General features: G+C 45.0%; 1 protein-coding gene across 1 annotated transcript in view; it reads right to left on the reverse strand.

The window, feature by feature from the left end:
* Window positions 1-27,239, reverse strand: part of CALCR (calcitonin receptor) — a 2,903,406-nt gene that overhangs the window by 1,789,672 nt on the left and 1,086,495 nt on the right. The window contains exon 5 of the mRNA XM_069648468.1: window positions 5,687-5,840. Within this exon, the coding sequence (XP_069504569.1) occupies window positions 5,687-5,840 (154 nt within the window). The remainder of the gene's footprint in view (window positions 1-5,686; window positions 5,841-27,239) is intronic.

Below are 27,239 nucleotides of genomic sequence, written 5' to 3' on the forward strand. Positions count from 1 at the left end.
GAATGACAACGTTAAAATCACTACATCCTTGTACCTTCAAGAAGTTTAGAGAGGGGTAATCAAGTGACAAAACAAAGACACCCGAAAGTCCTGACCAGAGAAACTCATATATTCTTTCTAATCCTAACACTGTCTACTTGTATCTTGAGGCATTAGGTAGATCAAAAACTCCAAAGTGGACACCTGGGATGGGGATTCTAGGTTTATGGGTACCAGGGTGCAGAGGGTACAAGGCCTGCCTACAACTTGTTTATGAACTCTGAAAGGCACCCACATTCTTACCTGACTTTAAGAGGGTCATTTGTCTCATTCTCTCAGATGCTGTTTTTGCAAGATCAGTTAGCCAGGGAAAGTGTAATTTTGCTGGTCTGACCTTCACCTCGTGAAGATGAGCCCATCTGACCCACGTGCTGTAGGAGTGACGTACAAGCACCCACCAATCCCATAGGATGAACACATATGGATACATACTGTGCTGATGATTTGACCCAATTGAGTTGTGGGATTGTATATTGTAATGTTTTATCATTTATGACGCTGGATGCCTTTTTAATGTGCTGCCCGTGTATCTGTTGGCAGAGAGCTCTCCGGGCAGCAGAATATAAACTTTGCTGGACTTGCAATCTCTCTCCTGGTCTCATTCCCTACTGCAGTGTGTCCATTATTCTGATTTTGGGATATTGTGTGGGAGAGTGGACCCCTTCAGTTTAAACACCTTAATTTGATCCCTTTCGTAGCTCCAGAGGTCTTTATTGACACTCCAAGTATTTATAATATATTGTTGTGGCAGCTGCAAAGTTAAAAGGGAAGCCACAGGAGCTGAATGCTGCTGAGTGGTATGGCATGGAGCACACTCACTCTTTTGATGAGTAGTGTAAGCACACATGTGTGATAGGGTTCTACGCTGGATTTCTCCAGTTTCTATGTATTTTCAGGGTGAGATTTACCATAGAGTAAGGAAACAGCATGAAGTGGAGGAGACAGACTGATTGATCCACTGAATGATACTTATTTGTGTAAGCGCATGCGGGACCACGAGGCCTTGGGATTATGATACATGGCCGAAGGATCACACCAAAATTGGGTATAAGGAATATGGGACACATAGGAGCAGCCTAACAGTACAGCTACCATCTAGTGCGTAGCTGAGTGTGTGCTAATAAAGGAGCAAGGGACATTGAGAGCAAAGGGGAAATGTACAGGTGGTTAGGGGTCAAGCAGCACCTGTCATGCAAGAAGAGTGGGAAACTAGTATTTCCTGCCTCCCAGTCCCATGTTACCAGTACTGGAAAAGTTGCCAGAATATAGGCAATGACTGGAAGAGGTTTCCAGCAGCCACTCACCGAGTTGTGTTGGGAGTGTGGATTGCGGTTTCATGGCAGGTATAGGACTGGAATAAGAGTTTGCTCGGTAAAATGGTAGTGTCATGGTTCAGGGCATAGGCCGACAGCAAGTTCCCCAGGGAAATTTCAACACCCACCTAGGCAAACGGTATAACACGGTTATGCAGATTAGCATATACAGTTACGCAAGGTTGCATGGACAGAGTACATTGCTTCCCAAATGTCCCAGGTGTTGGGGAATGCAGGTATACTGCTTTCTATCCAGGATGCAAAAACTTGCCACCAGCCATTGCCAAGTGATGTATGGCTCTGGCGATTAAAGAATGGTGTGCAGTGTGGATGTGTATAATTTAGGTAGTGAATGAATATTCATGGCTGGCTACTAGTTTGCGACTATAACGTCAACCCCCTGGTCTAGTATAGGGATGAAAGTGTAATGCGCAGTTGGAAGACCACATATAGGTCACACAGACGATCCAGTAGAGCAGAAGCCCATTTGCAGAGGAAATGACTGTGAACTATCAGCCCCTTGTATAGCCTGACAGGCAGGGGGAGAGGGGCAGAAAGGTCTGTAAAGAAAACCACCCCTCGTTTTTCAGCTTCCAGCCCTGGCTGGTGGTACAAACGAAATAATGGCGCTCCCCACAGCCCAATACTGGGGACACACAATTCATCCAGAGCAGGCGGCTCAGCAAGGTTGGGGGAGCGAGACCATCATTACGGACAAAAATGAAAAATGTGCACTGATGAACTAAAAGCTGATGGGATAGGAATTGAGGGGGTGCAGGTAGAAAGATGTTTGAACCATATTCGCTGCTGAACGTTTATGTTGACTCGTGTAAATAAATAATACAGCCTTGTTTTTTCCACAAATACGCCTGGGCTGAGTTTTGTGAACACCAGGTGCAGAAAAGTGCAGGGCCATGAAGCTAATGAAGGAGGGAGGAGTCGACAGTGTCGGACTGCTTATGTCATTTTTTTCTTAAAATGACCATTGTATTTTTATTTATTTTGGCATTTATATAGCTCACCGAACCCGGAGGCATCTGGGCGCTTTTACTTATGAAAATTTGTTACAGGAGTTGCCAGGAGTTGCTTAGTTACGATAGGCATGAAGTGCAATTCAGATAGCCACCTCAAGATACAAAGGGGCTGCGTCAAACATATAGGTACATGTGTGAGGTTACGGTAAGCATACAAATATGGTTTGGAAAGCCATGCCTCATGGTGCCAGAGGGCTATGTCAAACGTAAATTTCCAAGTACGCGTAAAGTTCCAAGTATGAGGTTACGGTGAAGTATGAACTACAGCTCCGAAAGCCATGTCTCATGATACAGAGGGGCTGCGTCAAACATATAGATACATGTATTGGAAAGAAGCAGTATAATTGCCAGTGTTGTAGACAGGGTGTGTGTGCAGTAGGCAATGAAGACACAGACAGGATGGTCGCAATGTCGGGCCGTTGCTGAAGAATCATGCTAGTTAGGGGGAGCTGCCAGGATCAGAGCGCAGCGCAAACATATATTAAAGGTAAGCTGGGAGCATAGCAAATAGGTATTGTAGGCATGCTAAGTATATTTGACCAGTACAGTCAGGTGCAACGCATTATAAGGTAGGTAACTTTAGATGGGAGCAAATCCGTATAATCGGTAGAACACGGTTCTGGGAGTGTTATGGTGGATGGGCTGCGGTGGTTAGAGTCGAAGCAGCGCGGGCGAGGTTAGTCAATTGATAGAGAGGTAAAGGAAACGGGTACTCCGCGAGGTAAGGTAGGTTGTTATGGTGAATGTAGAATAGTGAATAGTGAAAGCACTTACCTCAAAGGGAGCACAGGGGTGCGTGGGATTTTAGCAGGCCTTGCAACGTGCTAGTATGGCCAGTTCAGGTATATGGACGTGGATTGGTAGGTGGGAACGGTATACAGGGGATAGTGTACATGAGGTAATAAGCTAAGCAGTAGCGGTAGGAGATGCCGGCTCAGTTAGAAAAGTCATATGCAGTGTCAAATATTGCAGTGCCAGCCGTTTAAAATTAAATTAATTATTATACACGTTGTTATAATTAATAAATGATGGCAGGAGCTCTATCACAGCAATAGAAAGTCAGTGACATCCATTACTGACAACGATGCACATTCTAGCTGTGCACAAGGTTATGTTGTTAATGATGAAGTTCTACTTTCACTGATCAACCATTCTCTGGTTCATTTACACTGCATCAGTGAGGGAATATTGTGAATAACCCTAGTGAAGATACATATGCTTTTGTTTTGACTGTGATTTCAGCAACCAATTTGCGGTTGTAATGGGCATCCCAACGCGCAATGCTATGCCTTACGGTTAGGAGCTCACCTGCCCTTTGTCGCCGCTATTATTTGTGATTGCCATAGAAGCATTAGCTGAGGCGATTAGGAAGGCGGATGAGGTGGTGGGACTTTCGAGTTGGGGTTTGAAACAAAAAATGTGGCTGTTTGCGGATGATATGCTGTTGGCTCTGGATGATCTGGAGAGGTCTGTCCTGGCGCTTATAGGGATTATGGCTGATTTTCAGCTGTGCTCAGGATTTAAGATTAATTGGACTAAATCGGAGGTTATGCCTTTGACACCTTTTGTGGACAAGAGATTTGTGGTGGGCCTGGGATTTCGTTGGTGTCCTGATAAGATGCGGTACTTGGGGGTGTGGTTATCTCCCATGGTTAGAGACTTGATCTCGGAAAATACGAAATCAGTATGCAGTGGGTTGAGGGTTGAACTTGACAGATGGGGTTTATTGAATCTCTCGCTGTGGGGCAAGGTGAACGCCCTGAAAATGATCTCAGCCCCAAGGATTAATTATGTTCTGGGTATGCTTCCTTTGGTGTTACCATCTTCATTTTGGAATGATTTGGACAGGATGCTTCAAGAATTTTTGTGGGATAAGAAGCCTCCAAAATTAAAGTTGTGGAAATTACAACTGCCATTAAATGAGGGTGGTTTAGGGGTTCCTAATTTCAGGGCCTACCACTTGACCTTCATGTCTGATTTTTTGGTTCTGTTCGTGGATGAATTGCAGGATGTGTGGGTGGAGGCTGAGACTAGCTTTGTTGGACCATTGACTCCGCGGGCGGTCTTGACTTCGGTTTCAAAAAAGAAGTGTGGGAAAGATCCGCTGATTGAGAATTTGAGGAGCGCATGGAAAGGTATTTGTGAATGTTTGGGTGTGGACGCATTTAGAGAACCTGGTGCGTCGTTGTGGTTTAATCCCGCTATTCGGATCAATGGTAATGTGGTTTTTTGGGCAGATTGGTTTTTGGGTGGAGTGCGGTGGGTGGCTGATCTGTTTGAGAATGGTATTTGGATGTCTGCAAGGGAATTGCATCGGCACTTTGACATAGAGAATTTTAAGATCTCAGATTATATGAAGCTGAAACGGGCAATTGGGGTTGTGGACTTTGACAGTAAAATTGATCTGTGTTTGTTTACTAGTAAACCGATTGGGAGGGAAGGTGGCCTGGCCAGTCTAGTCTATAAAGAGATTGTGTCGCACTACAATGGTAATGACTTGCTGAGAGAGGAGTGGGGTAGGAGAATTGGTTCGGATATTTCTGAGGATTCGTGGCACAGGATGTGTGTAAATGTTAAGTTATGTTCTTTGGGGCTCACGGAGAGGTCGAGACAGATAAAGATTCTTAATTGGGTTTTTTGGACACCGGAGAGAATGGTGAGTAGGGGGATGTCGGAGAGCTCAGATTGTTGGAGGTGTATTCATGTGGCAGGTACTTTGGAGCACATGCTGTGGGACTGTAGGTTGGTGAGATTGTTCTGGGGTGAGGTTGGTCGGGTGTGCGATGTGGTGATTGAGGGTTTACCTGCTTTGGATTTCAAGATGGTGATATTGGGGGGTAATGAGTCTCTGGAGGATCTTACTCAGAATCAGAAGAAGTGGTTGTTCCGAGGGGCAATGATTGGTAAGAAAATTGTTTTGCGGAACTGGAAGTCGGTATTGACTCTGAATATTGAGACGTGGTTGACTGAAATGCATGACTTGGCGGCTATGGAGAGTACACTTTTCAGAAGGGAAGGGAAATTGGTTTTATTTGAGAAAATTTGGGGTAAATTTCTTCAGCTATACTAGACTTGGTGTTGTACATATGTAAATAGGGGCTGGGGGGAGGTGACTGGGGATGTGGTGAATTAGGCTGGGGGCTATGTGTGGTTATATGCTTCAATGTAATTAGTTGTTTTTAAAAAAAAAATGTGTTTTGATGGTTTCAAGTACTTTAAATGTCTTATGGAGTGTATTGTAATGTATGTGATTTTATAGTTTTGTAAATAAAGTTTCCAAAAAAAAAAAAAGGAACTCACCTGCTTTGGTATAAGGGTCATCTCTGTTCATTTTCTCGTAGCATTTGAATTGGGAATCTATTATCTTCTGTCTTTGTAAACTCGTCTCAGTGACCACAGGCACCACGGTAGGATCTGCGTACGTTACGGTAGAAGCGAGACTCGAAGCCATGTTCTGCATGGGATAAAACAACACATCATTTCATAAGGCAAAGCATATGAATTAAAACGAAATCATTAGACGCACGGTCAAAACTTTTTTTCAACGGATATAACCGATATACACGGAACCTTAAACATGAACATTCGTGAACAAGTCATGTTTAAAGGGATGGTCTAGTAAAAAATGTTATTTAAAAAATAGATAGGCAACATAAAAAAAAATACTAGCATTCTCCGTTTTAAAACTTCCTATGTAAAATTTTGAGCTATTCAAGCTCAAAATTCGCAAAAAGCAAGCACATGGGCGCATCCATTTTGTGAAATGGAGGCCCTCCTGTGCTGGCTTTTGCTTTTGCGGCACTAATGAAGGAAAAGCCAGCCAGCTGTAGTAAACAAAAGCTACCGCTGGGTGGCTTTCCCTTCATTAGTGCTGTAGGCGGAGGACAGGGACCGGAGACCAGAGCAGGAAAGCTGCAGCTGAATCTCGGTGAGTGCTATTTATTTTTTTTTTTTAAAAATAAGCACTAGCTGCGTTTTTGTTTTTTAAGTGTTCCGGGCTGGAGGAGCCTGGAAAACTTAGAAATAAAACCGCAGCTTTAAAAACATTGTATTTATGTTTGCGGTTGCTTTTGAAGTGACCGCAAACATATGTACAACGTTATTGTGTTGGAAAACGCTGCGGTTTTAGTAGTAAGATAGATTGTGACAAGCGCCACCTATAAATATCTACCTCAAAAGGAGCACTTTATACAAGCATACTTCCACTATGTACAAGAGCAGAATCGGCCAAAGGTTACTAAAGGTCTCAGGAGGAGAGCTTTGCAGCAAACAAATCAAGAATTAAAGACAGAGAGAAACTCAGACAAAGACAACCATGCCAAGAAACCAAGGTCGTATCGGCTGAAATAGACCAACAGTGGATACAATTAATGGAAAAAGAACAGAGTATCCTGTGCAAAAGGTCAAGACAAGCCACATGTGGCAGACAACTGGCAGAATTAAATCAAATACATGAAATTGCATGGAGAATAAGACGATTACATGGTGTCAGAATCACATGACCAAGCAAGCAGAGGGATGAAACTTTCCCACCTGTGCATGGACTCTTGCCATGCCCAGATGCCTTGACTTCCTCAGACCAAAAAGCAGACTCCAGGCCAAAATACAAAGAAATAATTGACACATGACCACTGAGGTGATGATTGATTGTAACAATAATTGGAGGGAAGCTGGGGGTGTAGACGAACTCCCTGCACCTGGCCAGCTATTCTGCACGCTGCTAAGCAAATGGAAAAGTATGAGTGGGGTTGATGCCAACCCAATCATAGTGGACCATGTATTTACAGTAGTCATTTTCAAGGAAGGGCTTAGTTGCCCCTCTTGACATTGTTTATCCAATCGCCTCTCCCCGTTACCATATACAGATATAGTGCCTATATTAAAGTTACCTTCCTAGAACCAATCAAGTGCATGCTTAGTTTTAAGAAATTATACGTTAGTGATGATGAGTTTTTGGTATAAATACTATGTTTTTTCTGAAATTAATTGGAGTTGAAGTGAGAAGGAAACTTGAGCGATTGCTGATATTCATGAACTCCCCGTTTTTTTGTACTTGTCATTAAACTGACTCCCTTTGCCAAACTATTGAGTTGTCATTATTGATTTGATGCGAGAGTACAAATCTGCATCCCCATCCATCTCGAGGGTGCTGCTACTCATCTTAAAGTGCTGTCTGGGAAACCCCCAGTCCTATGGGCCGGCTGGGGTCCCTACTGCACACTTGGTAACAGAGATTGATGATTCAATTAAAATCGATTAAGATAAGACAGCAATATCACAAGTCCTTTTGCCATCTGGCTCAGTAGAATAGGCTCTTCGTGGATAGTGGATAGTCTAAGTATAAACCCTGCAGGTTAGGTCTGAAGGAACCTGTGATTTTCACCACAAACCCCTTCCCACTTCTACAAGCAGCTGATCGGACGAACAGCAAGGAGAGGCAGTAACGAAGGCGTTGATCCCGAGCATCCAGTGAGAAAATAAATTTGAACAGTGAGTAAAAAAGACTAAATGCTTTGGGAAAAAATGGCATTCCTTAGAACAAGTAAGGGAAGGTAACGGAGGGAGGTGGGACAAAAAAGTAATGACAGAATAAGAAAGTCATATATATATCAGGGGAAAATATTGACTCGAAGGTGGCCGAGCAATAGAGAGATACCGGGAGGATACCGAGAAAAGAGAGATACCAGGAGGATACCCGAGCAAGGAGGATAAGCCCAAATACCTAGGCTTTAATATAGCGCTAGAAGAAGCCTGCATTTAAAGTCCTCAATGAATAGGACGACATAGGAGATCAGAATGGATGAAAGAGACGATCTGAAAGAAATGGGCTTACATTCCACGTCGGAATAATGATAGTGGCAGGAGATTTATGTAGCTTTCCAGAGTCTATCTAGTCTGTTCCATCTGTCTTGTGTTTTTTTTTCTTTTCTCTCTTTTCGCTTTTTACTGACGTCACGAGGTAAGAACATTTTTGGGGGAAATAGCATGAAAATTGTGCGATTGTATAGATGAAATGTTGTATGATATGAATTGATGGTTGTTTGAAAAAGTAAGAATCACATTTTTTGTGGAAAAAACAGGATTGGAGCTTGCGACGATTGGTGCTAGCTCATATTGTTGATTTTGTTTGAGAAACGTAAAGCATAACAAAGTGTTATATGGGGAACAGATAAACAGATTTAAGCATGAAGACATTACACCGTTAGTACACTTGTGCAAACTGTTGCCAAAACATGCACCTAAGCTAAAGAAGTACAGTGCAGAATGGGTTCAAGGAACCGCCCACAACATTTTTATGCCATGGCCCCAAGGCGAATCGCTATCTAGAACGGTCCTGCAGCATATGACGACATATTTGCATGCCACGTATACTGGCAAAAAGTTAAATGCCTAGCTTGTTTAGAGCTTTGGAAGATGTACCAAGAGGATAAGGAGGAGGAGCCGCCGTTAGATTTGATACTAAATGTATGCACAGATGGGGGTGAAATGCCTTCTGTACCACCCGCCCTGGCTGAAACAAAAAGCGAAGCCAGTAAAGATGAAGGATTATATCGGTTGAGGGAGCTTAAAGCAGCCACAGGATGTAGCAACCCGTCATATGAGTCACCTACGCAAAGTAGTGACGAAAACCCAGACAAAGACAGAGACAGATATATTACCTCCAAAGTCCCAAGGGACAAGGAGAGGCGTGAGAAAGAAAAAGGAGATCAAGCACAAGCAAGTACATCTCTAGATACAAGTAGAGAGGGAAAGAGATGGAAAGGAGATGAGGACAGAACTTATGGGATAGCATTCACACAGAATGAATGGATTGGAGGTCAGATTTTATTGAAACTCGATGGTAAAGGCATTGAGGATGTGAGACAAAAGGGAGAGTCAGATAATTGAAAAAGGAAAGAGAAGGAAAAGGAAAAAGGATTGAGAGACGAAAGAATCAGGAAAAAAGATAGACAGAGACGAGAGCAGCTGTATCGCGAAGAACAAGAAAGGAAATGCGGTCATAAGCCAAGAGAAGCTAATGATAAGAACAGGCAGGAACAATGAAGAATAGAAGAAGAAGAACACAAGATACGGGAGAAGATCATAAAAAGACGAAGGGATGAGGAAATACGAAGGGCAAATGAACGTAAAGATGTAAAGAAACAGGAAGAAGATAGGGTCAGAGAGGAAGCGAGGAAGCACAGAGAGTTCGATGATGACATAGAACGCAAGCTACGACAGAGGGCACAGGATCTTGAATATCTGGAAAGAGAAGTTAAAAAACCTGATCCAGTAGTAGACTGGGAGGACAAAGAAGAATTCTTTCCTGAGTACGATCCAGTAACAGGCATGTCTAGGGCAAATATCGAAGATGACTTCGACACCAGAAGCATCGGGAGAAACGATCGATAGAATATATGATCAAATGGGGCTAGAACAAGTACCCCAAGGGAGAGGAGAGGACGAGCGTCTTGAGAGCACTCAGTTGTACGACACTGAGTACGCCTCCAGAAGTAGCAGAAACAGAGAGCTTTCCCTAGATAGGTTGACACTAAATAGGAATTAGGAAGATGAGAGGAGTTACACGAGTTGGGCACAGACAATATCAGATGCAGAAAGAGAGGAATATGAGGAAAAGGAAGATGAGAGAAGAAAAGAAAAATGCTTCTCTAGAGGAAAGGGAATAAGATGGTCAGATTCTAGTGAGTTTGCACCTAAGGCATCAGAGTCAGCCACACAATCAGACCAACACAAAGGAGTATCTTATGGTCAGAAAGGGGACATTACCAGGTAGACGGTGCTGAAGTGCAGTGCAGTGGATAGAAAAATGATGAGAGAGGAAAAGGAGTGCCATGTGTTACAATTCCCGTTACTTGAAAAAGGAAGAACGAGGCCGCAGTATATACCTTGGCCACACATGGATCGAGAAAACCTAAACAATAAGCTTCCAATGTTGACATTGTGAGGCGGAAAATGGATACATGAGCTAGAAAAAATGATGGAGGAAACAAGTTAGCTATAGGGGACATTAAGGGTCTTTTAATCACCATACTTGGTGATAGAGCTGATGATGTCTGGACACGTGGAGGTTACCCTGGTGTGATACAGTTAATACCGCGCATGATGGAGCTCTGTTTAATAATTGAAGAGCCGTGGTATGGAAAGCATTACAATTGCTATACCCGAATACTTCTGACATGGGAGCTATTATGACATGTAAAATGAAGGAGTCCGAAGATCTGTTGCTTTACATCCAGAATTTTCAAGACGCATGGGTGCTGTAAGCGATATTCAATCAACACTACAGCTAAGTCAATGCCTAGTCTGGGATGCTGAGGAAAACCCTTATTGATGTATTTTTATGTCCAGTTCAGTACTCTGGATGACAACCCTTGTATAACACCCCCCTCTTAGAATCCCCCTGACCCCACTGAGCCAAGAAGTAGGTTTGTTTTGCAAATTAAAAGGTTTATTTGAAAAATTAAACAATATATATGTGTCACACTTTTATAACAAATTAATATCTGATAGTACACTTAGACGTATGATGTGGATCCACAATGGGTGGTACACTTGATTACTTAGGAGTAGTATAGAGGATGAGGTAGCTGAAATGCTTTATGGTTTCAAGGAAATGCAAGGAGGAATAAATGCAGTACAGAAAATAAACTGATATGGTTTCACAAGAGATAATATGTTCACTTTTCCCCTGGTGGCAATTCACCCCCCCCCCCCCCCCTATATGCAATGCAAGGAGATGGAAGTAACACACACAGTCTTCAGGAATACAATCAAATACAATACGGAACTCAGTTCCCCCCCAGCAAGCTTAGAGGAAACAGGTAGAAGTTTGAAACAAAGGCCCAAAATGCTTTTAAATGTGGTGGCAATGGATGGGAAAATGTGATGTGCTAACTGATTTTAATTCCCTCTAGAGATTCAGGGTGAGTGAGAGATGCTTGTTGGTATTAGTTCAGGCTCACTTTAGCAATGATCTATGAGTTATTACCAGGTTGCAAACGGATTTTTAACAAAGGAAAGAATGGAGCTGCTATTTTGACAAGTGGAGAAATTGAGCCAAAATCGCAAATCGCAGTAAATTTCGCGAGTGCGTAAATCGCGATTGCGGAAAAACTATAGGGAGTAGGAAGTCGGTTCTAGGTTCGTTGGAAAGCCTAGAATCACAGCTTTAAAATGAAAGTTACATTTTGTTCCAGAGATACGGACGATTTAATAAAGGTAGATTTTTGAATTTAAAGTAAAACTCAAAATGACAGGTGACAGCTTGCAGCTGCAGAATTGACAGGTGACAGTTGTGCAGCTTTAAAAATGACAGATGACACAATTTCTAGGAGGCAGTTCTACTTAGGTTAAAACAGCTTGAATTAGATTATTTTAACTAAGAGATTGGTTCTGCACAGTTCTGCTAGGTACTCACAATATCAATTTCAACCTGGCCTCGTCACAGATCTGGTCAACACGTCCGGCGGCGGTTCTGTCTGCTCGGCGGGTCAATCAGGCACCGGTTCTGCTCAGAGCGATCCAGATCTCTGGTTCTGCTCACAGCGGTCTGGGTCAGCTCTGCTCTGCTGGTCTAGCCTCTCTGAATACAGCGGCCTCTGGTTCTGGATACTGCTCTGCTTTCCTGTCCGGATCAAGTGGATTCTGGATGTAACACTGCTTTCTGGGTACTGGCAAAAGTTCTTGGCAAAATAATTCAGACAGCTCGCCCGGCTGTGGAATAGTTTGCAAATGATTTTAAGGATGCTGAGGCCTGCTGAGAAGAGTTCTCAGTTTGTGGGTTTAGGCCCTTGCTTTAAGTTCTGAAGTAAATTTCTGGTCTCTGAAGATTGATGGATGTGAAGTCTGGAGTCTCCCGGCAGAGTGTCCCGCAGAAAATGGAATTGAATGTCTCTACCTGTCCCAGCAGTCTCCTTTTATGTGTTTCGGAAGTGGGTTTGTGCGTGGCATAACTGAGCCTTCCCCTCTCTACTTGTCATTGGCCCATTTCTCCCCTCTCCCATGATTGGGGGAAGGAAATGGATTGTCATCATGATGAGGTCTGTTTATGGGTCAGAGGATCCTCCCCTGGTCAATTTGCCCACAAATCTATATTTGATTCAAATATATATTTCCCAGATACACAATTTGTTGAAATTACATGTACACATTATATATTCCTTATGGTCCATGCTTGTCTTCCTGGGGGCTTGCATTAAAAAATTACAACATTTTGTGCTTTTTGACTGGTGTACCAATATCGGACATTTACCAATAATTACACACATGTGCGCAAGGAGTATGGACATTAATTGATGAAGTGTCAGATTTTTAACATGCAGACATTTGGAGTGAGACCCTATTTTCCGCTAGCAACCCCCCAGAATACACCACAGGGTCCTAACACCTCTTAAATCGTGCACAGAAAAATCACAAGAATAATGATATTACTTACATAATTTTGACCAGTCCGCATTAGGAGTTATCTATCTTTTTAACTTATGCCCTGGTCAAAAAGGGGTGTGGCTTCCCACATCACATGGTGGAAGAACTGGTTTATCCACTTCCCCCAAGCTCAGCTGGCTCTCACAGGCACTTCTCGTCCCACTTCTCCCAAGAGGAAGCCACTTTAAGGCCCCCCCAATATAACATTTGCCTGAGTCCATTGTTCAGTTTCCTGCAGTCCCCAGGTAATTCAATCAGAGAGGTGTCACCTCCTTTTTGTGGGAGCAGCAGAATGCAGCAAGGCCTGGGAACACAGCTGTTGATCCAGTTTCAACTCCTGTCGGGGGTAGTTGTCAGGCAGAATCCAGTTTCATTAAGCCAGGTTTCAGCTAAATGTCACTTTTTGTTCCCAGTTTTCTACATTCAAATCAAACTGATAATTTGTACACATGCAGCTAGAGTGCTGATTCTAAGTTCAAAACTATGACATTTCAACAGTTACAAACAATGTGACACTCAAAAGTAGGTCCCTCATTTAATGTAAACATTTCGATTTTAGTGGTTTTCAGTTCAGTTTAACTTAAGCTGCTGACCTCCACAGCTCAGCCAGTTTGTTATGAACATTGTTTTGGGCTCTTTTTCTTTCCAGATTTTGTATGCACACAAAACTTCATCCTGCCAAATGTCTGCTGGTGTTCAGTGAGATTTTTGAATATCCTGCAATGTTTGACATAGGCATTTTTAGCTTGCATTCAGAGAAACCAAGGTGATTTCAAAGGGCTTTTTTTTGCTGTTTTTCCTTTGGCACACATTCCACTCATGGCACCCCTGTCCCATCACGCTCTCACTGGTGGGTGGAAGGTTAGGCGACCATTTTGGTGTGCGCACAAACTGCGCGGTTCTCCTGGATTCTGGCGCACATGCGGGCTTTTTGGCCATCTTGGATTTTCTAAGCCCACAGCACCAAATGTTGCAGCTTAATGACTCAAACATGGGTCAATACACCTGACAGTGCTGGAAACTTGTGAATCTTGGGGGAAGTCCATACGCATGTTTTACCATATATTATGCCAAGGGCTGCCAGATCAGGTACAGAAACAGCTCAAGAAATTGATAAGAATCAAGGCCAAACATGGTCTGAAATACAGTTGACCACAACTCACTAGTGCAGGCTGCTGCAAGAGGAAAATCACAAAAAAGAGGCTGCACAAAAAGCTGAAGAGGCAAAATTAGTGCTGAAGAAATTGTCAAAATATGCCATTGAAGAGGCAATGATACTATCACAGAAGGATCAAACATACAGCAAGTTAATAATCAAAGGCAGGTTGATCAAGGCAGTAATGGGTTTTACCCCAGAGGGAGAGGCTTTCGAGAAAGAGGCTTCCAAAGTAATCAGGGAGGTTTCCAAGGTAATCAGGGAGGTTTTCAAAACATGCAAAACGGCAAACAGGATATGTCAAATGGGCAAATAATCAGACCACCGCCAATATGTTGGGCGTGTGGGATGGTAGGGCATCTAGCTCGCACATGCAGAAGTTAAGGCATGGTACAAAACGACACAAGGACAGTCTCAACAGTCACCAATGCATCTGTCACAGACAACAAGTACAGGACAGGTATTGAATTCTGGAATGAGAAATAACACTGGTGATGGAGGAAGTCAATTCACTCAACATGGGACAAAGATATATATGGACTAGGACAGCTCACTGGGAAACCTGATGTGTTCTATCCTATCAGTGACACCAAACCCTCACGAGGAACCAAGGATAGATGTCCTCATAGGGATAAAGAATATTCCTTGTTTGTTGACACAGGTGCAACACGCTTGTGTGTACTTGAAGGCAAGTTTTCCTTGTCTGGCGATGCCATAAATAGAACTTCCAGTCTCTATAGGAGAGTGTGACATGAATGTGCCACTGTTATATTCAAGACAAACTCCAGTAAATATATTGGGACAAGACCTAATGATGAAGTTAAACATGACAATCTTGTTCACGGAGAAGGGCATAGTATGTTCAGGAATGCATTATTTGAACATATGCGAAATGATTATAGCATACGTGGGACAAACTGTCATGAGGGCTGCCCCATTGGAACCAGAAATATTCAGGTATGGAGTGCGTATATTAATGTTATGGTTACCAGGCATTACAGACAAACCAATCAGAACCCCAGATGAGTTTTTATTTAGGCCAAGAATACTAAAGCATTCGGAACAGGGACAAGTGTTTCCCTTGGCAATACACACAGCCATAGTGTGAGGAAAAATGGCACTGATCGATGGTTGTGATGACAAAGGCAGACAATGGTGCACAGTAATCACCAATGAGGAAAGGTACAGATTGATTGACGTCACTGATGACGATCTGTTTGACGAACAAACAGGTGTAGATGAAACAACAGTTGAGGTTAATCTCATTTATTGGGTGAGAATGATCAAAAGAGAAGTGCCCCAGAAAATGATGTTGGCACAAAAACGTCCTTAATATTTTGATGATGACATGGCCAAGGTGCCTGTCTCAGTGTGGACTACAGGCCCTTATGACGTAGGCTTGTTGAAAGGAGTGGGAGAAGTAAGGATTAAATTGAAACCAGGAGCAATTTTACCAAAAGCATGACAATATCCCATGTCTAGAGAAGCAGATGAAGGGATTTTCAAAACAATTTCTGCTATGATGGAGTAAGGCATCTTAGTTACTCCAGAGTCGTCATGAAACACTGTGGTTTACCCTATCAAAAAAATCAAAGGGAGGAGCTTGGCGTTTAAACCAAGATCTAAGGCTGATCAATCATATTGTGTAGGCCGAGTTCCCTCTAGTCCCTAACCCGTCCACAATCCTATCTAATATACCCGTTGAGGCGAAATAATTCACAGTGATTGACTTGAAAAATACATTTTTTCTCAATCCCATTGCACAAAGACTTCCAAGATTTGACACCATTCACGTTCAGACAAATGCATCTGGGTACTGTGAGTCTCCTTTGATTTTCAACAGAGTACTGCAGATGGAGTTAAGCAATATTGCATTACATTAGAGAGTGTTGTATTGCAATATGTGGATGACATCTTAATTTGCAGCACGACAGAAGAAACGTGCAGACACAATTCTATTCAGCTCATGACCGGATTAGCTGAAAAAGGATATAAAGTTGACAAAGAGAAGTTGCAATACTGTCAACAAAAAGTGCTGTACATAGGCCAGCTGATCTCCAAGAGGAGAAAATGGTTACCCTTGAAAGGGCTGAAGCCATATTAAACACAGCCAAGCCACACACGATAAAACAAATGCAGAGTATTTGAGGATTATGCAATTATGTCAGGGTATGGGTCTGTGACTACAGCTCTTATACCAAGCCCTTGTTGCAAGCCCTAAAGAAGGCACAGGGGACGAAAGAAAAAATTGAGTGGACTGAAACCATGGAAGAAGGATTTATCGAACTAACACAGTATGACAGTAGCACTCACACAGAGAATCACGTTGGGGTACATGCCCCTGGCATAGTACAGTTGAATTTGGACCCAGTAATGAGAGGTCACTTCCGATGCCACAAAGTATAGCTGCCGCAGTGTTCGCCATAGAGAAGGCTACAACCATTGTGATGGGAGGCTCAATGATGTTGTTTGTCGAGCACGCAATATTTGCCATTCTAGAGAAACCAAAAGGCACATTGACATCTCAGAGAGCTTCTGCATATGAAGTGATCATATCAAATCCATCGATTAAGATAATTCGATATAAGATAGTGAACCCGGCTATGCTTATAGCAGAGTCAGTCACTGAAGGAGAGCTGATCCATAACTGCGCAAACTATGAAGAATTTTATGGTGAGATTCCCAGAGTGAAAGAAAATGCATTGGCAGAAAGAGACATTGTCTTTGTTGACGGTTCTTCGAGAATCAATCAAAATGATTATAAGAGATATACAGGCACCGCTGTGATGAAGCACACAGCAAATGGAGAGTTTCAAATACTTATTAGTGCATGATCACCACCCAATTATTCAGCACAAGCTGCAGAATTATTGGCGTTGATGATTGCACTCGAGAATCACTCAGACCAGAAAGTGACGGTGTACAGTGACTCCGCCTATGTGACAACAGCAGTGCATGCAGGCCTAGCGCGCTGGAAAAGGAGGGGCTACATCTGAGCGGATGGCGCACCAGTGCAGCATGCAGCCCTATTGGACAGGTTGATTAATGTCAGGGCCAAAACCAAGAACAGACCTAGGCAGGGGGTGCAGAGGGGCATGGTGGGGGCTGTGATGAGTGTACGAGTTATTCCCAGAAAAGTGTATCCTTTTAAAAGGCTGCTGTGCCCCTTCTGCAGAAAAGCAGCCTCCAAAGACTACAGTTCCCAGCATGCTCGGGGGCGCCGCGGGCCAATCAGGAGTCCAGCAGGGTGTGGCTCGTCAACGCGCATGCGCAAGCCCCGAGGCACGGGGCTTGCGCTTGAGACTTCGGAAGGAGAGGACGTGCAGAGCCCAGCTCCTCCAGAATCACTCGCGAGGGGCCCCGCCCCGCCTGAGAAGCAGTTCGGCCCCTCGCTCCTGCAAGATAAGTTCTTAAACCCATCTTGGGAATCAGAGGGATCGGGGGAGAAGCGCAGGGGGCTTTAGCCCGCCCATTCCTAGCCCCTGCGCCTACCGAAAAGATAAGTGCGCGTGTATCTTAGACGCGCCGCCAATCTGTTGTGGGGAAGTGGAGCGTACGAAAGGCTTGAACGTGTGTTCCCGCCTCCTGGGACCAGGGAGAACAGGGGGCACGGGAGGCGAAAACACACGTGGCAAAGTTTCCGCGGCGGTCTGAAGGAAGACCCCTGTGGAAGTTAAATAACGGCATTCTTTCCACATCAGGAACTAGTGGAGAAGCCTCAGAAAAGTGGCGAACTTGGGCACACTGAGAAGCCCGTGATTTAAGCTCGGGTGGCAACAAGAAATGTTGTGTGTTTGTATGTGTGTGAGGAATGAATGAGAATATGGGAATGCAGAGGCAAAACCCTAACTCGTGTTATTTCTTTTAGCTTCTTGGACCTGCACTGAACACTACGGACCTGCCACAAGACTTGACGGCTTCATCACGGACAGGACACTGAAAACCAGAGCTAAGTGTGCATGCTGAAAATGCTAATTAGTTGTGCACTGAACTAGGTGCATGGTTTTGACTTGTATGTAGAATTAATCAGTGGGCCTCAGTCTGACTAAGTGGAAGTGGAGTGTAAATAGCTACTTGGTACCAAGTACAATTGAAGGTGTGCAACAATCAACCCTTTCCCCTAAATTCCCCGTCCTATCCACAACCACTACCCAATCCTTAATCCGGTTTTCCTAATATTCCCCCAACCTATCCAATCAACGAGACCCTAACCCTCCTTCCCTGCTCTGGTCCGGGTAGCCTGCGTAAGCTTCGACTTGCAGGCTCCACGACCATAGTGGGGGTGGTTGGTACTGCGTCGCTCCTGCGCCTAGGACCAGAGTGCTTTGACAGAAGCGCAAGCCCACGTATTTTCCAGGCGCCTGAGCGGCACAGCCAACCCTCACAACAGTCATGGAAGAGATTGCTAAAGCCTTGCAGGATTTGCAAGGGGAGTTAGCCGCATCCAGGCAAGAATACGCTACCTTGTCCGCGCAAGTACGGAGTTTAGCAGCCCAAGCATCGCCCTTACCTGGTCAACCGTCTACCCCGTTACAGGTACATGTAACCCCGGAAGCCATAGTTCCTCTTGCACCTCCAGAGCGATATGCAGGGGATCCGCAAAAATTCTCCACATTTTTGACCCAGTGTCGTCTCCACTTCCTCACCAAGGCGTCAGCCTTTCGGTCTGCTCAAGCACGTACTGCCTTTGTGATATCGTACCTTACAGGGGACGCCGCCTCTTGGGCGAATCCTTTAGTTCAAAAAGACGATGCTGTCTTGTATGACTGGGATGAGTTCCTTGGGGAATTTGAGAAAATTTTTAATCGACAGGCAGCCACCCTCTGTAAAGATCGGGAATTGCTGAGTTTAAGACAAGGAAATAGGGAACTGGTGACTTATGTCACGCAGTTCAACCGGCTAGTGGCAGAAGCCGTATGGCCCAGAGAAAAAAGGATGTCCCTATTTTATCAGGGACTGAAAGACGAGTTAAAGGATCTTATAGCTCAGGTTGACCCACAGCCAAGAGAGTGTTCGGATATGATTAATCTAGCCTTGCGTCTCGACCACCGCTTGGCGGAAAGGCGAGGCGATAAGAGAAGAGGAGACTTCCGTCCTGTACCACGGTTAGACCAACATAAAGGATCTCGAGGGACGGTGGACAAATCTGAGGGGGATGAGCCGATGCAAATCGGCTCGATCCGGGGCCCCCTAACAAAAGAAGAGAAAGAGCAGAGAAGAAAAGACGGGGTCTGTATGTATTGCGGTAAGGCTGGGCATTTCGTTCGCGAATGCCCTGCCAAACCAAAAACCCAGGGAAACGCCTCGGCTCGCCGGTAGTGGGGGTCACCCGGTCGAGCCTAGTTAGCAGGGCCCCAGTTGCAGGCTATTCGAATCATGGCCCATATATCACCCAGAAGGGTTACCTAGAGTTCTTGACAAAGAAAAAAGGGGTTACACTGTTGTTTGACTCGGGGGCGACTGGCAATTTCATCGATGCCCAGTTCGTGGGTACTTTAGGAATTCCGGTGCAATGTAAACCCAAGTCAGAACTGGTACATGCAGTAGATGGTACTCCCCTTAGTTCAGGTCCCGTAACCCATAGTACCTGTGATATGATCCTTCACTGTGGAGATGGGCATACAGAAAAGATTGCCTTTGACATTATTGCCGCCCCGCAATTTGGGCTTATCCTGGGATTGCCATGGTTAAAAAAGCATGACCCTCACATTCAATGGACCTCAGGGTCGATAGACCTGAATTCTCCATTTTGCAGAGAACATTGTTTTAAAAAGGCTTTGCCGGGCTTACACTCCATCAGCATTGCTAATAGTCAACCAGAGGTACGTCCTGAAGATCTGCCCCAAGAATATGCCGCTTTTGTGGACGTGTTTAATAAACAGGCTGCCGAGTCTTTACCTCCACACCGGCCCTTTGATTGCCGGATAGACCTGGAGCCAGGAGCGGTATTGCCATGCAGCCGCATCTACGCTTTGACCGAGGCTGAAAATGACCACCTCCGGGAATATATAGCATCCAACCTCAAGAGTGGTTTTATACGGCACTCTAATTCTCCGGTTTCGTCACCTCTGTTCTTCGTACCGAAGAAGTCCGGGGAGCTCCGGACTTGTATTGATTACCGCGGAGTGAACCGGATAACCATTAAAAACCGTTATCCGCTCCCTTTAATCCCTGTACTCCTTGACCAAGTTCGGGATGCGGTCATCTATACCAAGTTGGACCTTCGAGGCGCATACCATCTGGTACGGGTGCGAGAAGGAGACGAGTGGAAGACCGCCTTCCGAACCAAGTTCGGATTGTATGAATATCAGGTCATGCCATTCGGCCTCTGTAACGCCCCCGCCGCCTTCCAACACTTCCTGGACGAGGTACTCCGAGAATATTTAGACGTATGTGCCGTGGTGTACATCGATGATATCCTCATCTATTCCAGTAGCCTCCAGGAACATGTCCAACATGTACGTGCGGTATTGCAGAAATTGCGAGAACATCACCTCTACGCAAAACTGGAAAAGTGCGAATTTCATCGTACCACTGTAGAGTTCTTAGGTTATTTCCTAACCCCAACCGGCGTACAAATGGATACCAAAAAGGTGCAGGCAATTTTGGATTGGGCACCTCCGGCTAATGTAAAAGATATACAATCCTTTCTAGGGTTTGCAAACTTCTACAGACGCTTTGTTAGGAATTTTTCAGCATTGGTTACTCCAATCACGAAGCTTCTTCGTAAGGGTTGCCCGTTTGTTTGGGATGCCTCAGCCGAACAGGGTTTCAATCGGCTCAAAAAGGCCTTCACCGACGCTCCGGTACTAAAACACCCAGACTTGTCCAGACCGTTTGTGGTTGAAACGGACGCCTCCAGTTATGCTCTGGGGGCCGTTCTGTCTCAAAGGGATCTCACGACAGGTCTATTACATCCGGTGGCCTATTATTCGAGGAAGCTGCTGCCAGCTGAGGTGAATTATATCATCGCAGATCGAGAACTTTTGGCAATAAAAGCAGCATTTAGTGAATGGCGGCACTATCTGATGGGAGCACGTCATACGATAACAGTAATCACAGACCATCGAAACCTGCAATTTATCAAAACCGCCAAGACCTTGAGCCCGCGTCAGTTGCGTTGGGCCATGTATTTCGCGGAGTTCGATTTTATCATCACATATAGGCCCGGAAACAGCAACCAGAAAGCTGACATCTTATCACGCTATCCTGAGCCGACGATTCGAGAGGCGTACCCCACGCCCCAGTCCATAATCCCTCCCGCTCACATCATTGGAGCGACCTCTGACTTCTTTGAAGCCATTCAGAAAGAAATCTCTATGCAAGAACTGCACCATTGGTGCAAACAGGACCCTCGGAACTTAATTCTTGCAGGACTTCCCTACCACGCTCATGCACTGTATCTGCCTACTACGGCACTCCGAGAAAAGGCCATGTCGTGGTGTCATGATTCATCCCTTGTAGGTCATCCGGGAAGATCAAAAACACAAGAACTGGTGGCTAGATATTTTTGGTGGCCAAAGTGGCGACAGGATGTTCAACAACACATATTGAAGTGTGACATCTGTGCCCGTAATAAAGCCAGTCACCAAAAGCCTGCGGGTCTTCTGCGTCCCTTACCAACTCCGGACGTACCATGGCACACTGTAACCATGGACCTCATTGTGGATCTCCCGCCTATACAAGGTCACACTTCAATATTGGTGATAGTAGATACCTTTTCTAAAATGGCCCATTTTATTCCTTGCAAGGGGGTCCCAACCGCTAGTGCAATTGCGGAACTCTTCCTGCAACACGTCATTCGCCTACACGGGCTTCCACACCATGTTATTACCGACAGAGGCCCACAGTTTACCTCACGATTTTGGCGTGAATTTTGTAAGATTATTGGGATGGAAATCCATTTGTCATCCGGGTACCATCCCGAGACCGACGGCCAAACAGAGCGTGTGAACCAGGGGCTCGAGCAATACTTGCGTTGCTTTGCTGCAAGCAGAGAAACCACTTGGGTCCAGCATACTTGGTTAGCTGAACTGGCCTACAATAATGCCGTACACATGTCCACAAAAAAAACTCCCTTTTACTGTCTTTATGGACGACATCCACATATTCTTCCTGTAGCTGTCCCGTCCTTAGAAGTGGAATTGCCCACACTAGCGGGACAGCGAATTGAAATTGAGCAAGTATGGAAGGAGGTACAGGGTAATCTCGTTAGAGCAAAACACTCTTATAAGTATTATGCAGACAAAAAGCGCCGTACCGGTCCTTCTTATCGTGTGGGTGACAAAGTGTGGCTTTCCACCCGCAATATTCGATTGGATGGTCCCAAAAAATTACAGCCCCGTTACTTAGGCCCCTTCCCGATTGTAAGAATCGTGAATCCAGTTGCAGTTCGATTGGAATTACCATCCCAAATGAAAATTCATCCCACGTTCCACACGTCCCTGCTAAAACCTGCCCCGTATGGAGCTCCCGTCAAGAAACACCCCCCGATAATGGTTCACGGAGAACCTGAATATGAAGTTCGTGCAATTTTAAACTCCAAAAACGGCGCCAATGGCCAATTGTATTATTTAGTGGACTGCGTGGGGTATGGACCTGAAGAGCGCTCGTGGGAGCCCTCACATCACGTTCATGCTCCACGATTGTTGCGCACTTTCCATAAGAATTATCCAGATAAACCCGGAGGGTCTACCTTCCGTGGGAGGGGGAGTGCTGTCAGGGCCAAAACCAAGAACAGACCTAGGCAGGGGGTGCAGAGGGGCATGGTGGGGGCTGTGATGAGTGTACGAGTTATTCCCAGAAAAGTGTATCCATTTAAAAGGCTGCTGTGCCCCTTCTGCAGAAAAGCAGCCTCCAAAGACTACAGTTCCCAGCATGCTCGGGGGCGCCGCGGGCCAATCAGGAGTCCAGCAGGGTGTGGCTCGTCAACGCGCATGCGCAAGCCCCGAGGCACGGGGCTTGCGCTTGAGACTTCGGAAGGAGAGGACGTGCAGAGCCCAGCTCCTCCAGAATCACTCGTGAGGGGCCCCGCCCCGCCGGAGAAGCAGTTCGGCCCCTCGCTCCTGCAAGATAAGTTCTTAAACCCATCTTGGGAATCAGAGGGATCGGGGGAGAAGCGCAGGGGGCTTTAGCCCGCCCATTCCTAGCCCCTGCGCCTACCGAAAAGATAAGTGCGCGTGTATCTTAGACGCGCCGCCAATCTGTTGTGGGGAAGTGGAGCGTACGAAAGGCTTGAACGTGTGTTCCCGCCTCCTGGGACCAGGGAGAACAGGGGGCACGGGAGGCGAAAACACACGTGGCAAAGTTTCCGCGGCGGTCTGAAGGAAGACCCCTGTGGAAGTTAAATAACGGCATTCTTTCCACATCAGGAACTAGTGGAGAAGCCTCAGAAAAGTGGCGAACTTGGGCACACTGAGAAGCCCGTGATTTAAGCTCGGGTGGCAACAAGAAATGTTGTGTGTTTGTATGTGTGTGAGGAATGAATGAGAATATGGGAATGCAGAGGCAAAACCCTAACTCGTGTTATTTCTTTTAGCTTCTTGGACCTGCACTGAACACTACGGACCTGCCACAAGACTTGACGGCTTCATCACGGACAGGACACTGAAAACCAGAGCTAAGTGTGCATGCTGAAAATGCTAATTAGTTGTGCACTGAACTAGGTGCATGGTTTTGACTTGTATGTAGAATTAATCAGTGGGCCTCAGTCTGACTAAGTGGAAGTGGAGTGTAAATAGCTACTTGGTACCAAGTACAATTGAAGGTGTGCAACAATCAACCCTTTCCCCTAAATTCCCCGTCCTATCCACAACCACTACCCAATCCTTAATCCGGTTTTCCTAATATTCCCCCAACCTATCCAATCAACGAGACCCTAACCCTCCTTCCCTGCTCTGGTCCGGGTAGCCTGCGTAAGCTTCGACTTGCAGGCTCCACGACCATAGTGGGGGTGGTTGGTACTGCGTCGCTCCTGCGCCTAGGACCAGAGTGCTTTGACAATTAAGGCACTACAGCCCCCAGTGGGCATAGCGGTCATGAAATGCACCGCCCACACGAAAGGGACAGACTTTATCACACGATGAAATCAAGCAGCAGACACAGAAGCCAAGCATGTGTCGACCAAAGACGAAATTATAATGAATGTGCAAATAACTGATGTGCATGAGAGAATGATTGTTGCACGAAGTAAACCTGACAGTTATAGTAATATGGAGAAGACTCAATTAATGGAACTCCAAGGGGAGGCACCACAGGAGGAGAAAAGCCTCTGGAAGCCGCAAGGGTGTTCTTTAACCCCCTCCGAGAGCTTGTGGCGTCAAGACAGCACTGGTAAACCAGTGATGCCTAAAGCCTTATCGAAGATAGCACTGGAACAGTTACACTATTCAGTACATATGACGAAAGAGAGTTTAGAAGCAATGATTGCTGAAGACTGTTTTTTTCTGAACTTGGCAGAACACGTTGCATTTTTTATGGTGAACTGTATAATCTGCCAACAGTTCACGGCTGGACATACACTACGAGTAATTAGAGGAATCATCCCAAGGCCCAATGACCATTTTCAGCACTTGCATGTCGATTATGTCGATATGATTCAAGTATGTAACGGGTACAGGTACCTAATTGTTATGGTATCTCCATTCTCTAGATGGATAGTAGCAGGTCCATGTACACACCCAAAAGCTACCTGTGCAGCCAAATTTCTGCTAAGAGAGGTATTTCCCAGATGGGGTATATGCGAGGTCATGAGGTCAGACAATGGGCCTCACTTTGTTAATGCAGTCTTTGAACAGATTAGCTTGTTGCTTGGTATAAAGCACAAGTTTTATTTGGTGTATCATCCTCAAGGTAATGAGATATGCGAGATGCTCAATGGTTTGTTAAAGGAAAGAATAGCCAAGTTGAAGCTTACTTTTAAGAAGGGATGGCTACACTGCCTTCCATTGGCACTGTATGCGCTCAGAAACCAGCGTGGTTCTGACCATCACCTTACGCCGCATGAAATCGTAACATGCAGAAGGATGCACATGCCACTGACATCCAGAGGTTTAGCTAGATGTGATGCTCAGCCAACAGGGGAAGTGTTTGGATCAGAAATGCAAAATCACTTGAATGTCATGACATCTTGTCTTACTGTAATTTCAGGATAGCTGCAGCGATGACAAAAAGGGTGCAGAGCAGCACAGAACACAGAAGGAAATACTACAACAGACCAAGTTCAAGGTTTACGTGTTCCACAACTGTTTCCTGTGGACACGGTCCAGGTGAGAAACCACACAAGAAAGAAGTGGGACGAGCCATGGTTCAACGGTTTATTCAGAGTGGAGGACATCACTCCCTTTGCAGTCAAATTACAAGGAAGAAGAACATGGATATTCTTGGGTGACATCAAGCCATACATCAGAGAAGTCCCACTGCCTGCACCCGAATGGGTAGAGACTACAGACAATGGGGAAGAACCACAGCACGTGCAGACGAGATCCATGACGAGGAAGAAGGACGCATGACCAGCAAAGCAAAGGCAAATACATTTTGTGCAAGGTTGTGGCTTAATTTTGGACATTTCTGATGAGCAAAAAAGGGGATAAGGACATAAACACGGACACTCTGTGCATCCTAGTTGCAAGGTGAAGAAGAGAAATTGCAGGTATAAGCCACAACATAGTCTGTTGACTTTGAACTTTGGACTGAGGCACACTGAAGCCTTGATGAGAAAAGGGTATGCCAAATTTTGATCGAGGACACAAATTGGAAAAAAATACAGTATCCAGACTCTTTCAACACAGAAGCCTTATTTGGACTCATTTATGGTGTCGCACAGTAGTGACATCACTAAGGACATTTTGGTCTACTTTGATTTAGTGTTGAGATCGTACCCGTCGGTAGTGAGAAGGCTCACTAACATCACAGAATTTCTTCAAGGCCCTGAAAACAAAAAGACAATAAGGAGGCTGCTCACTGTGATTGCGGAGCAGTTCCTTTTACTCCTGGAGTACAGTGAGGACAAACCAAATGTCCCAAGCAGAAGAAGCAGCGAATAGGCTGGTCAGCATGCTATTCTTTCGCTTAATTGAAGACTGTGCAGATCCTGTTCGGAGACACACTGACGTCTTGACATTTCTTTGAGATCCAGCAAACACAGAGCGTTTGAGTATCATCCTGAATGGAATCATAATTCAGGTTGCTCTTCAAGCTCATCAAACTCACATAATCTGCTCACCGTAATTGCAGAGAAGTTTGTTTTGCTTCCACAAGGACAAGACAAATGTCCTTGTCACCAGAAGATAGCAGACTAGCAAGCAATGTGTTTTTTCACTTAATTGAGGACTTTCCAGAGCTTGTGGGAGACCTGCCAGTGTTGATGTCCTCACTTTCATCAGAGTCCAAGCAAACTGTACACAGATGAGCATGCTCCTGCATGCTATTGTAATGCAGGTCGAACTTTCTAATCATCATCAGAATTACCAGAGAAGATTTTAAACTTTCCGCCGAAGGACAGAGTGAGAAAGTGTTGCCAGAAAGCTTCACTCCTGCTCATGCTGACAGCAAGACGACATGTGCAAAGCTTTCTGATTCCAGTACACCCACCTAATGATGTAAGCATGACACCCACAAAAATACCCAGACTCTACATAGTGATTCCAGTCCCTAGAAGGTGTGATAGCAGAATGAGTGAGCTTGAAATGGATGTGATGAGCAATAACACGCACACACTTGTGGTAAGAAACAAATTGAACCGCCAGAGACAGGGTCGGCAGAGCAAGCATGAGAAAAGGTTAATGAAAAACACACACATGCAAACAATGAGTGCACATACACCAGGTTTAGTCTCAGTAACTACAAAACCACAGTCCAAAGAAAGGGGAGAAGTTTGGACAACCCGCTATGACAGGTTCCACACCAAGCGAAGTAAAAAAGACAAATGGAGAAATCTGAACTTGTAAGGAGACAAAAGGAGTTGGAGAAAAAACAAACAGAAACAGCATTGACAAGCACACCCAATCTAATGAAGAGAACAAGTACAAGCCCTACAAAACTAGCACATGCAGGGATGATAGCAGAATCAATTTGGCCATTTATAACCAGAGCCAGGAAAGACAAGAGGACAAGGAAAGAATTTACAGACTTTATCCTACTCAAATGCTACAGATGGAGATGCCTGGACCATGGATGGAGATTCCAGAGAATCCTCCAGCAAGAAGAAGCTATATAGGTGCGATTAAGGATGTGATGATAGCAAACTACTTGAAAACCTTAAGAATCAGAAGA

This window comes from Ambystoma mexicanum, chromosome 2q (assembly GCF_040938575.1).
Source record: "Ambystoma mexicanum isolate Mex_15411 chromosome 2q, UKY_AmexF1_1, whole genome shotgun sequence".
NCBI classification, from domain to species: domain Eukaryota; kingdom Metazoa; phylum Chordata; class Amphibia; order Caudata; family Ambystomatidae; genus Ambystoma; species Ambystoma mexicanum.